At 40.8% G+C, this 18,220-nt stretch overlaps 1 protein-coding gene across 9 annotated transcripts in view; it reads left to right on the top strand.

The window, feature by feature from the left end:
• LOC116313396 (receptor-type tyrosine-protein phosphatase F) overlaps positions 1 to 18,220 on the top strand; it is a 160,155-nt gene that overhangs the window by 76,098 nt on the left and 65,837 nt on the right. For all 9 annotated transcript variants that reach the window (XM_039602216.1, XM_039602222.1, XM_039602224.1 and 6 more), the window contains exon 5: positions 17,047 to 17,235. In XM_039602216.1, coding sequence (XP_039458150.1) covers positions 17,047 to 17,235 — 189 coding nt within the window. The remainder of the gene's footprint in view (positions 1 to 17,046; positions 17,236 to 18,220) is intronic.

Genomic DNA, 18,220 nt, shown 5'->3' with positions numbered 1-18,220 from the left:
GTTTTCACGCTAGCCAAGTCGGGCTTTAGCACTTTTGCAGTCATGAGTCTCGAGTCGCTCTGTAATTCTGTCACGCTGTAACAGCCCCGCTCTTTGTTCGTCGCAGTTCTCACGCCCCTGCTCGAGGGGTCACACCACTGAGACTTACATACGGGCCCAAAGTCAGCTTAGCCATTCTTCATTTTGTGTGTAAGAGACAAACACACACACGGGTGCGTTATAGAAAGTACAAAACTGCCACACTTTCATAAGTCAGCTTGTGAGGATGCTTTACTACAAGTCTTCTTTTTTTAACTGCAGTGTTTTGAACAATTGCCTTACATCTAAAATGTCATTTTTATGGGCACGTGTGTGTGTGTGTGTGTGTGTGTGTGTGTGTGTGTGTGTGTGTGTGTGTGTGTGTGTGTGTGTGTGTGTGTGTGTGTGTGTGTGTGTGTGTGTGTGTGTGTGTGTGTGTGTGTGTGTGTGTGTGTGTGTGTGTGTGTGTGTGTGTGTGTGTGTGTGTGTGGGAGAGAGAGAATTGGTTGCCTGTCTGCAGCTCCGACCTATGTGGCTAAATGATGATGCAGACATTGCTAGGAGAGCTGTGATTGAGAAATACTGTTTCAGCCTTTCATTCCTCTTTTCTCTCAAACTCTTATTTATTTATATTTCCTTCATCTGTTTGCATTCATAATGGTTTTTCTGTGCCTACCCACTTCTGTCTCGCTGCCTGCTCTGCGTCACTGCCGTGGACAGTGTGGTGGCAAATTGAAGTTGTAGTGAGGTAGTAGATGACCAAGAGGAACAATGACTCATTACATGGGTAACGATGCCAATGGTCTGACCTTGAGCGCCACCTTCCCCCCCTCCCTTGAATTGAACTGCCTCAGTAAATGTCCAGGTAAATGGTGCTTGTCTCTGTGATGTATGAAATAAACTACTGCCGTCCAGAAAAGACATCTCGGCTGACAACATCAGTCTTAAATGCAGCGTACTGCCACTTCTCCATGTCAAGGCAATAATTCATATTTATCACTGCTAACATTAGATGAAATTTAAAATGCAATGACTCAGATCAAGAAAGGACTAAGGCGGTGTCAGAATCACGTCATGACAAAATTGATAAAAACCAATTTGTCTCTGTGGTCCAGTTAATAGAGTCTTCACAACTGTATGTTGACAAGGTTTGTCCAAAACCAACACCAAATTTTGATCAAATCGCCTTGAGCAAAAGCCTTAAAAGTGCTTTACTTTAATTGGTTTCCAATAGCTAACAGGGAACTGCAAAATTGCCAGGTTCTGGGAAAGGCCTACAGCAGTGGTCTCATTTTCAGTCTAAAGATTCTTAGCTCAGAGATTTTACAGTAACATTTAATTAGAGGTCAGTTATCACAGTGAAATAAGAGTCCATAGATACTAATGCTGCCTTTTGTTTCCTTTTATGGCATATATAAGTGCTGACAGTGCATCTGTATTAACACAGTAATTCATTTTTAAGCATGAAGAAAACTTTTTGTAGTTATTTGTATTAATCAGAAACTGCATCAAGTAAGTTGAGAATAATGCCTTTCTGCTTTGACTCACTAACGATAACAACGATTTTTCGGACCATAAGACGCACCAGATTATAAGGCGCATTAAGCGAAACAAAACAGTCAGATAAGTCAAACTTTACTCAACTCGTTCTTCTTGCTTCCTCCACTTCTGTACCATTGATTCATTAATCTCGTATTGTGGATGGATTATCTCTGTTGTTCTCCTGACTGAAGTTTGGTCCGTTTACAGCATCCTGCCATGCGATTCCATTTGTCCCTAACCATCGGGAACTCTCCTGTTCACTTTTATCGAGTAGAAAAAACTTAGCGTTCATCCTCCAGCTTCACTGTGTTTATGTTATGCTAACATAGCTGTGTCGCTAGCGATCACGTAGCACATCATTATATACCAGCTAGCCCAACTTCAGTAACCCGACAAATGTCACTGCTGTTTAGTTTTCTGTCTTCATTTATGTTGGAAGTGATAGCAGAGCTGCAGGTTTTAATTTCTTCAGAACATGCTATATCATGTTTAGGTGGAAACTTGCGAGCTAACTTCCTGCTAACTTCTAACTCTGTTAAATTTGATCAATTCTGTTTTCATGGATGCCTGGATGTTAAACTTAATTGTTACACCTGGTAAAGCAGCAACGCTGATCATTTTAGTAAAGATGAAAGAATTTAGACAGTTTTTAACTCCCAGTGATGAAGCAGTGTTCGTTTGACTTTGGGACCTGAAGTGGACGGAGTTTTGGACCCACATTACTCCGCGAGGCTGCTGACTACGGTAGCCTTAGTGCTCCGACAATCCGTCAAGCAGTGCGGCTTCGTAGCTTACCAAAGTCATACTAAAACATTTTTTGACAGATTTTTGAGCGCCGTGTACCACATAAAATCGGTTCGAGGTCAGTAAGCACAACCAGAACTCACACATAAAGTGCCCCGGATTATAAGGCGGACTGTCGATTTTTGAGAAAATTAAAGGATTTTAAGTGCGCTTTATAGTGTGAAAAATACGGTAGTTTAAGCAAAACCTCTCCAGCATAAAAACCCTAAAACGAACTAAAATGCCAAACTGATATCTGTAGTTCTTCCCGTGACTGCATGAGCTGAAACTGAAGGTACATCCTGTTGCTTTTTTTTCCTGTGCTGGAGAACATTTTCCTGTCCTTTGGGAGAGAGCAGACAGGTCTTAAAGGAAAGGAGGAATGTTATCAAATGGTACCATATCAAAAGCCCTGTCATTACCAGAATCTTCCACTGTCAGAGTGTGAATTAGAAAGGGTCCCTTTCAAACCACAAGTTTTTTTTGAAGTTCCCTGCTAACTCATTTCTGAACATGCAATATCAAGAAAAAATGTAATTTTTGGAAAGGTCAAGCGAGTAATATGCAAGGACTTGGAGTTTCTGTAGTTGATAAAGAAAAAAGTAGTTCCTTCCTCGGTGAAAACATGCCAAACATCAAACTTTGGAGTGATGTAGCTCTGTGTAATATTAATAGAGTTTTGCCCTTTGAGTCAATTTTATGCCTCTCTAATCTTAAGATGGAGAAAGGAGACCATAATTATACAGCAGTGTTGAAAACTCATCTGTTTTTTGCGCACAGAATTTAGAAAGTATAATTCAGTACAGTGTCCCAGGTTTACTGCGTTGACTGCATTTAGTGCTTCTGTGTTCGGTGGCAGTAAACAAATTACGGACTCACTGGTTAGAAAAAGCTTTATTTGCTTGCCATGCATTATAGTCCCTTGTGCAGAGGCAGAAAATGACTGCGACACAATGCCAGTAATAAATATCTCAGGAGCCAGGCAAGTGCGGACAACAAACCTGACTGGATAAACAGCATAGAAATCTCATTGCGCCTCTTCCCGGGCAAGATAAATACATACAGAAGCTATATCGGAATGATTTTAATACCGAACCCTGCTCCTCCAACAACTTAATACTCTCCTTTCCTTCGCTATTCAGATCACCCACAATGACCAAAATAAAGCAGTTTTGTGTAACTGCTATTTCCCACATTACTTCTCGACTCTCTGCGATTCTCTTTTTTTCCGTTACTGGTGGGTTTCTCCTACCATTTAAAGTGTTATCTGCCTGCCTTCTTCAACAGGGTGAGTAGTTAGTTCATATTTAATATTGCATACCATAAGACGAAAAAAGACAGTAGCACAGACCTGCATGCACACAAAATCGTCCAGGGACATGCTCCCACTCACACGGACCTACAGGTGTCTCCCATCGTCACCTACCCAATCATACATGCGCACACACGCAACACACACACATGCGTCCGATGTATTCTTGTGGTCCACTGTGACAGTCTGTGTCACAGATTTAATTTCTCCCACCATCTGCTGGCTGGAGGCCCAGCATCATAGATCATATCCAGTCTGACAGAAACAAACTGCATCTGTCTATGCATGCTTCTCCCAAGGACTTGCACAATATGGCGGGGTGGAGTCACTCTCCTGGCCACCCAATCTGCATCCTTGCACCCTTGCTTCCAAGGACTTGGAGATTATAAGTAGGACAAGTCGATTTTTAGAGTTAAAACATGTTTATGGTGCTTGTTGTTTAAGAGGAAAATTAAGAAGAAGCTACACATCTACTACCACATCCCCATTTTCCTCAGCCAGCCTTGTTTGTCCGGTGTACAGGAATACAGCTGATGAACTGGTACAGATTTATAGGTTTGCAAGAATTTTAAGAATTACCATCTGTTTGTGTGATCAATCATTGCAGATTTCTGAAAATCCCACCCCAAAAAAGTTACTATCTTCAGTCTTGTTGTATATACATTGGATGTACCAATTAAATCGACATTGATTAATCGGTCTATTCCATGAAATTTGTTTGATGCTGGACTCAATATTTTATGTTACATGCAAGACATCTGGATGGAGTCATTTTTGCTTTGAGGCAGCCTTTAATCATCTGTACTTGTCCATCAATTGCTCTGTGCTTTTGGCAAGCTGTATCTGCAATGTCTGGTATGTCTGCACCATCATTACTGATCTTGTCTATGCCCTTAGGGGATATAGAGAGAGAAAGGTGGCAGAGGATAGCATGGAGAACCAGACAAGTCAGGCATTTATTACTACCAAAACGATGTTGTTATTGCACCATTTTTGTGTGTTTTTTTTTTTGTTTTTTTTGTTGTGCAGTTAAGTGAATTTCACCTGGTCTTTAAATGTTACCTGCTTCATTACAGCTTTTGTCTACTTCCCACCACTTTCTTCAGCATAGAAAGCATATCAATTTGTGTTAAAACCCCAAAACACAGCTGCAGACTGGCCTAATGACTCTAGAGCGAATTTACATTTCTCTAATTTACTTCACAACTTCAAGCGCGCAGCTAAAAAACTTTGACATCGTGAAAGATGTTAAGAAAAGGCTAATGATGGATGAATTTATCTCATTTCAAAGCGTGTTTCAGTACATGTGAGCTTTGCAGTTTCTCCCAAAGAACGCATTTGCTCAACTTCTAAGCTCAAGAAAGCAGGAAAAAGAAATCGGCTAAACAAATGCAGGCATCAAAGCTCCGTTTCTCTTGGCTTAAAGCCGGAATGACCGATATAATGATTTTTGTCTCTTGTGTAGATAACTATACAAGGTGGACACGGTAATCATAACACTGCCGTGCAATAAATACTTCTCTAGAGATGACACTGAGGAAAAAAACAGGACCATCTCATAGTATGATATGTGTATAGACACCAGACTGGAAACAAAACTCATAAAACATCATTAATTTCGCAGTATTTGTTCATTTGCTGCCACACTGGGTTGCATAGTGCTCTGTTTTCTTGTATCATAGCTTATACATTGAAACTTTGTTGCATCTGGCTGCTGCCATGAGACCACAGCTGTAATCTGTCACTGTATTAAACATGAAGTTATGGCCTTTCATGATTGTCAGGACGGATTGCACTTCTCATCTGGACATTTTCCCCTGGATTTCAGAAGATATTGGAGATGTGACAAGACATGAACATCCGTTTACGTCTGGGTATTGTCAAGAACAGACAGGGATATCTGTGAATTGTCATCCTTTATTAAATATCTGCCACAAACAGCTGCAGCTGGCCTTTATCATTCAATTACAGACTTTCCTGAAAATTTGTTTGTGGGACCACAGCCTTAGTGAATTGGGTAATTTCCCACCCCGATGCATACATTCAGCCTGCTTCCTTTACTGGATTACTAGAATATACATATAAGCATTTTTTAGTTTCTATTGTAGTGTCATATCTCAAGCTAAACCAGTTTTTTAAAAAAACGTAGGGAAAAAGTCACACATCAAAAATGTGAGACTAACATTTATCTAGAAATATAGGGAGTCTCTCTGAATATAAACAAAGGTTGATGAAAACTGTCACTCACAAATGTGCCCCTGTATCAAATTGATATTTGAAGGGTCAAATTCAAGTTAATAGGTACTTATACCCAAGAGCTCTGAGCCCTGCAAACACCTATAGCGTCATTTTGCATCAAACCAATTTACTCATTGCTTTATGCTGATCTTTGTGCTTTAGTAAAAAAAAAAAAAAAGTGTTTTATGCTTGGCAAAAGTTCAAAATCTCAGCCAAGCTTGTTGGCATTCTGTGTTGTTGTTTTTCTAATAAAGTTAATAAAGATCTCTGCTGTATTTAATATCCTCTCCTTGTCAGGGAGAAAGCGTAGCTCTATAAATTGTAAATTAGATATAGGCTGAAATGGTTACATGTGGTTTATTGACATTGTGTCGACCTTGGAGCTGAATTGCTTTTGATTTCTTAGATTTCTAACAAATATTTCATATAACAATTCCTACTTCATAATTGTATATTTTGTTGATTGCTTTAGTATAAATGGTGTCATCCAAACGCTTTGATGTTGGTGACAGTGGAAGCTGCTTGTGTCTGTCTTTGTCTGTCTGTGAGTCATGCAAAACCAATGATTAGACAACACACAGACACCAGGGGAAAAAAGGAGAATCCTTCTAGAATGGAAAACGAGTAACAATCTAATATAAAAACCTTGAAAATTGATTTACTTTTATGGTCTTTTTTTAGCCCACATTGTTGGGAGTGTTGCGTTGAAGTACATCCATTTTCAGTGGTGGGTCTAAATGTTTTGCCTTCTTATTTATTTAGTACAGTGTACCATACAGTGTATGATGTAACTTTTTTAGTTCTTTTGCAAGAACTGCATTTTGTGCTAATGTGTGTTTCTGTATTCTCTATCGAAATAACAATGAAACAATACAGTCCATCAAAAAAGTTACAAAAAAATGTTTAAAGACTAACCTGATGTTTTTCTTTCCTTTAACTTACTAACCCCGTCCTGGGTCTCTACCACTGCGTGTACCAAGAGCCAGGCCCACCGTATAGCTCTGTAAGCCAATGAGTCAGCATCTCCCCAGGCCCTGACTGGCTATGGATGGATGGGCTGACTGCTTGTCAGGGGGTCTAATACCTACATTCAATGAGCTGGCTAATGGGAGTCCTTTCACCCTGACCCCTTTTCCTCACACATTTACACACCGAGCCCTCTTGGCTTATCCACTGGGCCACACAAGGCAGAGGCGAAGGGCTTGACTCACTATCAGCCTTATAGGCTGGCTTTAGGCTTCACGTTTTCCCCATGTTTAAGAGGAATAGTCCCATTTTGGCATAGTCCCATTTCCCTCTATGCTTCTAAGCTGTGTTTTTCAAGGTTGTAGTTTATTGGTCTGCTTGCTGCTGTCAAAGGCTCCATTGGTTTTGCATGCATTACATCTCTGTCTATATTTTTAACCTGTTTTGCAAGGAACGGATCACTGAACATGCGTGCGCAGTTATAGGTGTGCCTGCTGTAGCGCTCAGTGTTAGGGCATGTTCACGGCAAGTAATAAGAAGAGCTTAACATGTTATTTAATGATTCCTGAGGTAAACTTATGTTTTTACCTTATCGTTGACTTGGTATTTCCTGATGGTGTCGAGGCTGGTGTTTAAACCAGCTACAAGGAATGGTCTAGGCATGAAAATGTGTGAATCTAATTGGCTTTAAAACACTGCTATCTTCAGGAAAACTGGGCATCTGCAGAACTGTTACCAGCTGTCAAACCGCTTGCAGCGGAAGGTCATGTTTGTCTTGGTTCTTCTCTGCTGTTGACGATTAAAATTGCTGCAGTTTTTCATCTGCTGTGGTTAGCGGTTAACGGGTTGTGCCGCAGTGTGATGTTTTTAAGCGCTTTAAAAAATACATTTTTGCCTTTTTAACGTTTATGAGACGGGATGATGTGGAGAACTGACAGGAAAGCAGGGAGAGGGTGGAGGAGAATGACGCACAGATGGTATCGGACTCGAACCGAGGCTTACGGCATATGGGTCGCCTGCTCAACCAGGTGAACTATAGTGGCGCCTCATTTTTGAGCACTTCTGCAAACCTCTACATAATCAATGTTGAAGCTGTCGACATTGACTCACAGACTCTGTGTATTATTCATTATCTCTGAGTGAGAGAATAAGTAAAGGCTGTCACAGGAGCCCAGTCAGTGAGGATTTAATTAACAGAACCTGCCACATTCCACTACATCCACTGCCTTTCTCAGAACTCATAAAAGCCATTCCTATCTGCGATAATTACACTAAACATGCCACAATAAAGCTCTGCCGATGATTAATTTGAGGAGTGGAGAGGATCAATTAATTCATTTATTTGCAAACCGTTGCACTGCTTCTTTTTGTACAGCGATTTCATTAACCGTCACGCTTTCTGATTTTTGATCCTGTCCTTGTTTTTCTTTCCCGTGACACCTGGAGGAATAGCCTGTCTTATTAGCCGCATCGCATTACTGCAGACATTTACCACGAGCCCTCAGGTTTTTCCATCTTAGAGGCAGTTACATTAAAATAAGTAGTAAACCACAAACCGTGTAGTCTGTAATACCATAATCTCAAGGGTCTTCAATCAAACTCCTGTTAGTAGGACCACAAGGCAAGAGGAAGAGCTGTAATATCAAAATGAAAGCCTACAGCTGTGCTACTCGTATAGCACAGTTAATGGAGGATGTGATTCTGTGCAGCAGTGCTTGTCCCAGAAGGTGACTCGGTCAGCATAACCATGTGAAATCAGAAGACCACCCTTGGGTTGCAGTAATGGGTCAGAGGCCAGGGTGATGTACTAACTGGTGCGCCGCAGCATAAATAACAGGCACGGGGCATCTGGCAGGGCCGTAGATCATACTGACGACAGTGGAAGTATGATATCAGATGGGAGAAAGAGGGAGAAGTAGAGATAAATAGGGAAGTGGAGAGAGAGATGATCAAAAGAGAGGGAGGGAAGGAAGGAGTGGAAGGAGTTTGGGGGGAATTAGATGACTGTTATTGATTATCTGCCTGTAGGCGAGGAAGTAAGGCCAAATGTTCTGCTCAGCCAGACAAAAAAGTGTATTATTTCAAAGGTCACGGCATGCATTACCGTCTCTTTACTTCGAGTACAGTTGGATAAACAGGAGAATAACTGCGCAGTGATGTACTACTACTAGCGTGTAGTGTGTTAGCGTGCATTAGCAACCGCGCTTGCGGTGTTTTTGTTATGGCTGTATTTTTGTGATGGTCCGTTGAATGCAGGTGTGTCTGTCATGCAGCTCACATGTCCTAAGGGACCGTTTGTTTGATGCGCTGCTATCGCCATAGCAACTGCCATAACACCTGGTGTAAGAGATAGCTTACTAGAGCCAACTGGCTTGACAACGTGTGGATTTCAATGGATATTTCAGTGCACTTTGTGTGGATTTCCCACCCCTCAGAGTACAACTATAGTAACAAATCTAGTAAACTGACTTATCTGTCAGTCTAGTTGTCATGTAATGAACCACAGCGTCACTAAACACACCATCCATCTGTAAAAAAGAATTGTTTGGTTATACTTTGCATCCTGTTTTCTTTGTTTTGTTTTTTCCATTCTTTTCCATTGAGATTTTCACCATTTTCATGTCATTACAACAGTATTACATCAATGGCCTCCTTTGATGTTGGGGTGTGCCGTACCATCCCTACCGAGGAGACCTCGATAGTGGGAGCTCTGCCAGCTAGTATTCCTCTGAAGAGCAGGAAAGCCCTGCTCACATGCCCTTCGCGGCACAACATGTGAGAAAAACCTGTACCCTGACATTGTGTCATTTTGCAAGTCAAAAGAACAAGAGTAGCTACAAATTAGTCACTGCCTGTTTGTCACCATATTTCACACTCCCATTCCTATCACATACAAGGTCAAAGTCTACTAAACAGCAGGCGATGTTAATAAGCAACAGCTGTGGGAGTGTGTTGTTACTGTAACTTAAAATGCTGCTATCTCCAGATTTCTGCCCATTACTACTTTCCAGCAGAGCGTGTGACCGCCATTACGTTTGCAGTTTTATGTTTTCACGGTGGACTTAAAAACATTATCTGCATCCTGCTATCCACAGAGCTCTTTCGGCTGAACTCGCGCTTGTTTGGCTTTCTGTTTGTACCTTCTGCTGGCGCTGACACCTCTCTCACACTTCCATGTCTGAGGCAGATGCAAATGTCTGTCTCGTGTCTGTTGATGTTCTTGGCTGGAAACAGCTGGAGGCCATGTGCTTTGTTTCTGCCGACTGCTCATCTGCCTTTCGGTGCCAAATTGACTCAAGACTAGTTGAGACATCGACAACAGTCTCCGCACTATATTTAGTTTCACCCACAGGTTGGGCTGCCAGAAAGGTGAACAATTAAGGAAAGAAGTGGAAACATTGAGATGATAATGGTTGTAGTGCTCATGTCAAACAAATAATATTTTAAAATAGATGCCTTTGTCAGACATTTAGCCGTCACTTAAGAGTTAAAAGCTACAAATTTGAACACTGAAAAAGAAAAAGCTAAAATGGCCTTTGTGTTCTCTGTAAAGGCAGAGCAGTGATGTATGCTCAGAAAGGGTAGATTTTAGAGCAGTAATATTTCATGAGGCAAGTGGCTGTGTGGCTGCCACTGTGGTCTTTTGGTTCACACTATCAAAGCAGACATCACCTTTAATTGTTGTCATCCATCACTTGGCAAACAGGCACATGTGGAGATCATAAAGTCTTAGATTTCTTTTTTGAGACGAGACGGGCTCAGATCTATGAAACGAGCACCTTTGGAAAGGCGCACTTTTTAACCTTACTTTATTAAGGCAAACAATTATGCTCCACTTGATTAACTATTCATACAGTGCACGAGAGACGTAATCCCCGATCACGTTTTTGATAACTGTATATTCTTTCCAAACGGGCCTCTCTCTTATGTAATCCAGCACATCGTATTTCTCCACCATCGTGTCCTTAGTGCTGTACGGAGGAAGATACCAGGGCGTACAGAGATGGAAATGAGGCAGGCAAGTCTTGTATCTTGTGCCACTATGTCAGGGCTCCCCTCTTACAAAGGAAGTGGGGTGTCTGGAGTGTTTTCCCCCATTGAGATTAGTATGTTTTGGTTGTGGGAAAAACGCTGGCTGACGTTAGTGCGGGATTGAGCTCCAGCAGCCTCCCAGTGGGACAAGAGGACAGGGATGGGTCTCTTTCAGCAGGGCTCTGATTAGACCCATCGCCCTAGCTGCCACGCTCCACTCGCACTGGTAATTGGAGCTGGCAGGAGGTTGGCATGCAACCCTGCCCTGCTCCCTCCTCTTCTCCTCCTTTCCCCAGTCCCTTTTTAGTTTTTTTCCTCCTCATCTCTCGTCTAAATCTTACTTCACCTGCCTATGGTTGTCGCAGAGACATTCCTCCTCGACACAAGGGTTTATGATTACAGTTTTCTTAATTTGACTAATTAACATAGTAGCAGTGCCTCTTCTCTTAATAAATTATTTTTCCAGTGTTTCTCCTTGCCTTTTGTGTATAATCAAAGCTCCCACTGCTATTCTAATTGAGCAGTACGATCACAAAACCACATTAAGTGTTCCCCTTCTGCCCATTCTGTTTTTACTGCGCTGCGATAACCACTGCGGACTAAGTTCATCCGCTAAGCTGCTCACATTGCAGTATGACTCTGTGCGTGATAAACTGCTGTTGAGAGAACAATGGTCCTATTTATTATCACAACATGGAAGAACCTGTTCACGCGTACCTAGATTTGCATCTTGTGCCCGTCTGACGCCGCCTCTGGCCTTACTCATTGCAAATCCAGGGCGTTTCTACTGGTTTTTGTTGTTAACTCTGTCACAGAAACACTTTGCAAGTGAAACAAAAGTTCCAGTAAATACCACCGGTTTTAAAGCTCTTCAGTATGCAGCACTATATTAGATCAGTGGTAGAATAAAGGTTTGTACCCAGCATGCGTGATTGCAGATTGTTAAGTCTGCATACAAACTGAATAAATTACCAATGCAGTAGTTAGATTAAAAAAGTAGAACACATTAATCTCCTTACAAGTGGAGCTCATGATCTTAGTATTCTTTTTTTTATTTATTTATTTTTTTTGCTGCAGTACTGAACGCCTGGATGACATTATCACAGGATTTTTGCCTTGCTCATATTTTCTTGCATAGACTAGACAAGAAAAATCAAGCTTTTCTTGAGGAATAACACTTCAGCATAAGAGAGGCTTTTTATTAAAAATTCCCTCTATCTTTACAAACATCAACCTGCAACGACTGCACTGTTTCATTGGTTTCTCTCCAAATTTCCCCATCTCGTTTCTTTTTCCTCCAAATTAAAGAGGACTGAACAAAGGCATGTCTTTGTCTTCTCAGGATGACAAGTTGGCAGACAAGGCCAGCTGCAGGAGTTGCAATAATAGAAATAGACAGACAGGGCTCAAATCTTATCCAATAGCTTGATATGATCTTTGATGAGCGCATAGAAAGGAGTTTCAATTATTCTTTTTTGCCAAAAGGCAAGGACATAGCCAGCTTTTTATGTAAGATGTAGGCTGAATGCTTTTAGAGCCGCTGGAGAAATTTCACCTTTTCACAGTGAGCATTATGTTTAAAGTAAGTTGAAATAACTAACTGTTATTAGCTTTTACAAGGCATTTTCTAAAGTTGCGGGGATTTTACAACGAACAGCTTTAATCAGCTTAACTGTGCTTTAAAGTCTTTTGACATTTATTCTTACGCAGATGTACTATGCATAAATGATAGTGATTTTTTTTTTTTAAATAATCAATTCTCTGTGATCTTAAGCTTGTGCTCCTGCAGAAGTTAAAAGGAAAGACAGTCATCAGTTTTTGTCCAATAGTCCAATAACATATGGGACATGCAGTTTAAATTTATCAAAAGAGATCAGATGTTTCGCCTCCTTTCTTAGGAAAAACGTTGCACATGTGGCTTCGAATTTTGCATCACCTTTATTGCTGTTGCTTTTAAAACCATTCAGTTGTCCTTCGTGCTCCTATAAGCACAATTTATATAGCAAGCAAAGCCTGCTGTGGTTGGTCATTAAAAAGAGCCGTGTTACCGTCTTCTAACTAACTTGGGATATTTCCTGCTCCCATTTAGGACACGTTGCAGAAGCAACACAAAAGCCGAGCGGTGCTTCGTATTTAAAGCATATTCTATATGTGCACTCTGAACAGTGTAGCATTTAATAGTTTACCATGTAGAAATTTCCACATCAGTGCACTTTCCCTTGCAATGCAAACATTAAGCATAAATCAGAGACACATTAATCTATAGGCTTTGCAGAAGCTTTTAAATTATTCCCCGTTTGTGCTTCCTGAAACGACAGAGTCGCTGAATCATGTAAGAACTCCTTTGGGGTCTTTCGACCAGTTTTGCCAATGGTGTTTATTTTTCACAGTCCAGTAACGTTTGCCAATAGTGTTAATCATAAATATTCTATAGGCAGCAATTCCACAGAGTTGGGTGGGTGGGCACTGTCATTTATTATGCCAGTTTCCCATGTGAAAGGCATAGTTCTGTAGTTATGTGTGTATAATAACAGAGATAAATTTCCTCCAAGTAAGGCAGCCACTTTAATGTGGCTGGATGAATGTTTTTTAAGAAATATGTCAAAGAAATGCATCAAATTTCATTTTATAATTTTCCAAGAATCTTTAATTGTAACTGCAGTGTCACGTCTCAGTGAATCAGTTGGTTTTCAGTGTGTAGAGAGAAGCCACAATTTTCTGGCTGAGGCTGAGTGACACCAGGGGGTCTGAGCATGTGCTACATGCACAAACAGCTGGCACTGCATGATTCATGAACACTGGAAATCAGGGGTGGATGATGGGCAGGCCGTATATTGATTTTTTTCTATTTTTTATTTTGTTTTTTGGGGCGTATTCCACCTTGTGTGATTGTGTGTAATGATTAATCATTAGCAACAAACCGAAGATGTTATTCAATTCCATTAAATCTCTGAAATGTTTTTACTTAGACTTAGAGAAAATTCATTGTGGAAAAGTGTTGCTCCATCACTGCCCAAGCGTTGCCTCTAATGTAGTCCTTAAGTACAACCTGCTGTCCTGAACACAACCACCACAACCCACACCTACTGGCTAGTGAGTGCACCCACGGGAGCAGGCGCAAAGGGATTTCCTCTCAGATGATCCATTATGAGCGTATTCTAAGGTCAGACTGGAGTTCAGAGTCCTGCACGTTTAACCTAATTAGTGGTTTTCTCTGAGTAATCGGGGGTTGGGGTCAGTTATCAACTTTTAACTCTACTGAATGAATCCTTTACTTATATCAAAAATTACTGCAGCTTCAACATTATGTAGGTTTTTTTTCTACCAGGCATTTTTTCGGCCTTATTCACTTCCTGTCTTTGGCTCCTTTTCTTTCTCTTTGAAGGTTAGTGAGAACAAACCACAAAGGAACACGGGGTACAACAATACTCTTACCATTATTCATACAGTGACAAACGGTGCAGTGGTATTTCATTGTGCTGTATTTGTGTGTTTCATAGAGGTATCCTCTTTTGTAGAGGTTTCGGTTGGGATGTCTGAAAACTGATTCTAAATCGTTAGACAGGAAGTAAGCCTTGCCACAACGATAAGAGGCCTTGCAGAGATCTGTCAACTACATCTGAATATGAGACAATTTGGGCTACAAGCCAAAAACAAGGGTGAAAGAAGGAACAACTGCTCTGCTCAGGGATAGATTAAAAAAAACCTGTGGTCATGTTAATGCTCGTCATATAGGTTTACATATGGATTTTTGACTCAGACGAGGCAAGTAGAGGCATATGCAGCCTACTTGCTGCACGGGTTCTATATATTAAAAATGGCATTTATTTTGTTTGTGACATCATTTCTCATACAAATCCTTGCATTTGATCAGTGATACATAGTCCTTAGATGATCTAAATAAAATGTGTTTTTCTTTGATGATCCATTAATCACAAGTTTGGAAAGAAGTCAGGCTTTTTTATTGATGCTGGTATATATTTACTGTCACAGTCTTACATATGTGACTATTCCAGTGGTTAAAGATTAAATATGTTTATCCCAGACACCCTGCATCTAATGATTTTGTAGCAGATCATTCTGTTTTTTCCATTAAAACGTTCTCATTTCCTGTCTTTTCGAGTTACAGGGTCATAGACAAATCCACAATAATGTGATTTTTATCCATCTATCCATTTTCTTCCACTTATCCAAGGCTGGGTCACCCTGGATTAGTGATCATGAGAGATATTTAATGGCATCATGTTGTTAGGAATAACTCAGTCACAATTACTAATACACAAAAAAGTATCACCATCCCGAGAAACAGATGAGTGATTTTCTTTCCCTGCATTAACAGCAAAGGCACTAAAACAGAGGATTTATCGTATCTATACAGACAAATTATGAACGAAGTGGACATAATCTGGCTGCTTCCTTGGGCATAATGAAACTCGTCAATGTTTGCTGTTAGACAAACAATCTTTTTTTTCCACTTTACGTCTCTGTCCTTGACACACAAGTTTGTTTTTTTTTCCAACTTGTATTTTATCCTGAAGGCTGAACCCTCCACCTGAAATTTCCCGAGTCATTAAAGTCAGTTTTACAGTCAGAGGTCTCTGAAAGTGGGACTTCATTGACTTTACAGCTTCTTCTGCACAAGGAGCTAAACCTCATGCAGAAGGAGCTGCCAAGAAATCTTCATGGAGGTTTCTGGAGTGCGTGTTTATTGTAATTTTATGAAAGACACAAGCCGCCAACGCTGCCAGCACTGTGTATAGTGTTACAAGTGAATTATTCAATGTTACAGTCAAGCCACTGTCTGTGTTCTGATCTGTTCGAATGATGGACAGCCTTGAGATTTTCTGTCATTCTTTAAAATAAAACAACAACAAAAAAAAAATCCACAGGTGTTGTAAAATATTCAGTCAGCACGACCTTGTGCAGAGGGTTCACCTGCCTCTAACCCGAGGTGAGCTGGAGTGACCATGTGCACAGATAATTGCAGAGAGTTCCTGTCCGGACAATATATTTCCCAGCTTCTTCTATTAATGTTTTTTTCCCCATAAAGCAGCCTTTTTGCTTATTGTTACACAGCCTGCAGTTTAAAATCTTTTCATGGTGAACCAAAGGTAAGTTACAGTCATTAGCACTTACTTCAACTTAACACTGTGGCCCCACGACACATTTACATATGGGGAGACAGATAAAATAAATTACCGGTTCAAGTGCAAGCTGATAATAAGACCTCTCAAGGGCTATCATGTTTCTTCTTTACTGTTGCTGTCCTGAGGTTAAATTTGGATTTATTATGAGGTTGAAAGCATCTGAGCTAGAACACAGTTTTTTATTAAAGATTGGGATGGTGAACAAGTGGCTGCTAGGGGAAAAAATGGCTATTGACTCACATGACTAGAATGCCACATATGCATACTGCAAGTTTTAATTTTCAGTGGTAGACGGGTGTGAATGTGAGTGTGAAAAGTTGTCTGTCTCTGTGTTAGCCCTGCGTCTGATTGGTTACCTGTCCAGGGTGTACAACGCCTCTCGCCCTATGGTAGCACAGATACGCTCCAGCCCCCCAACACTCTAAACAGAACAGGATGGTAGGGACTGTATGCTTTGTGACATTTGAATCCCATGTGTCAAGCTTTTTTTGTGGATCCCAAATTTTGGTTTAGGGATTATATTTTACTTGTTGTCATGCTCTTACATCCATTATGATGAGTTGGATTATTCAAATAGGCAGCTCATCTATGCATGGGTACCCAGAGGCAGATTCTGTCTAGACCTCAGACTCCTTGTGTTGGGTAATAAGTCGCTATGATAATCAATCGCAAACAGCATTCATATTTCCAATCTAATCCAAATCAGTACCAGATCTAGTGTTACCCAGTAGTATCGCCTGCTCTTGCACAATGTTTTTGTGGCTGCGTGTGGTCTGATTACTCTGAGGCCTGCAGCACCTGAAATTTATTTGCTCGATTTCAACCTCTTCTCTGGCCTTGCCAGCTCGACAGCTTTGTTGCACTCAACTCCTCTCGCAACAGCTGGAAATATATTTTCTCCGAATATTTTTCTCAACATCTTTCTTTTTCTCTGTCTAGTGTCTATCTAAGTTTGGTGCTCTTAGCGTTTGTGGTTATATTAAAATCTGCCTTTTTGCTCATTTTCAGAGAACCAGGTCCCTCATGGCTTTCCCACCATCGATATGGGCCCCCAGCTAAAGGTGGTCGAAAAGACCAGAACTGCCACAATGTTGTGTGCTGCCAGTGGAAACCCAGACCCAGAGATCTCATGGTTCAAGGACATGCTTCCTGTGGATATCAGCAGCAGTAACGGGCGCATCAAACAACTTCGCTCAGGTACAGTTTTATTTGATCTGATTTATTACCTTTAAAGTTTTACTTTATGGCATACTGATAATGTAGCAAAGGCAGCTCTGCATACCAACACACATAAATCATGTTAGACATGAGGAGATTTTGAAAAATACAAACAAAAAAACCCAAACAGCCTTTGTTCTGATATGATTTCATGTATTCACTTTCATCACAAAGGACATGAAAGTGTTATTGAACTTGTCATTGTCACCTTGATTACTTGGCTGAGTTCTTACAGAATTTTATTCCTCACAACAGCACAGCAGTCACTTTGAAAGTACCTCAGGAGTTGGAATGGTGTTCGTGTCTTAATCTAGGATGCTCGACAGCGATGAATGCTCCTGTAACCTTTTAAAATACAGAAAAATTATTTTCATCACATTAAACATTCCTTAATTCTTTGTTAAACATGCAGCTGGGTCACAGTACGGCCAACCAGTGGTGCATTTTCTAGGATTCGACTTTGTGAATGCTCTTCACTCACTGTAGTTGCTCTGTTAATCACTGAAGACATGTTCTCTGGCCTGGGCCAGATGGCAAAGGTTTTGCACCAATCTTTGCATACTAGATGCCTTCATCAGGGCTACATTTAAACCAGGAAAAACAGTGGTTTTAGACCAAAATCACTGTGCATCAACTCACAATCTCTCTACCTTTAAAATAAATAATAAATAAACACTCTTAGTGGCAGCTATTTGCACACACATCACAAAGTAAGACATGCTTTTTGCTGTAAATCTTAGCTCAATTTGAAGTTTCATTATTTGATGGAACAGACGAGTTGCACTCATCAGTGCAGACTGACTATGACTGATTGCAGCGTGTTGGCAATCTGTCTGCATTTATAGATTAGATGGTGATTAATTGCAAATCCTCTCCAGCCTGTTTGAGAGTGATTGCAGTCTGAGTCGAACCGAGATAGGTTGCGTCCAACCAGGTGACCTGTGCAATCACCTCTCGACCAAAA

Source organism: Oreochromis aureus, linkage group 18 (genome assembly GCF_013358895.1).
Source record: "Oreochromis aureus strain Israel breed Guangdong linkage group 18, ZZ_aureus, whole genome shotgun sequence".
Taxonomy (NCBI): Eukaryota; Metazoa; Chordata; class Actinopteri; order Cichliformes; family Cichlidae; genus Oreochromis; species Oreochromis aureus.
This window is presented reverse-complemented; position numbering and strand designations above follow the sequence as displayed.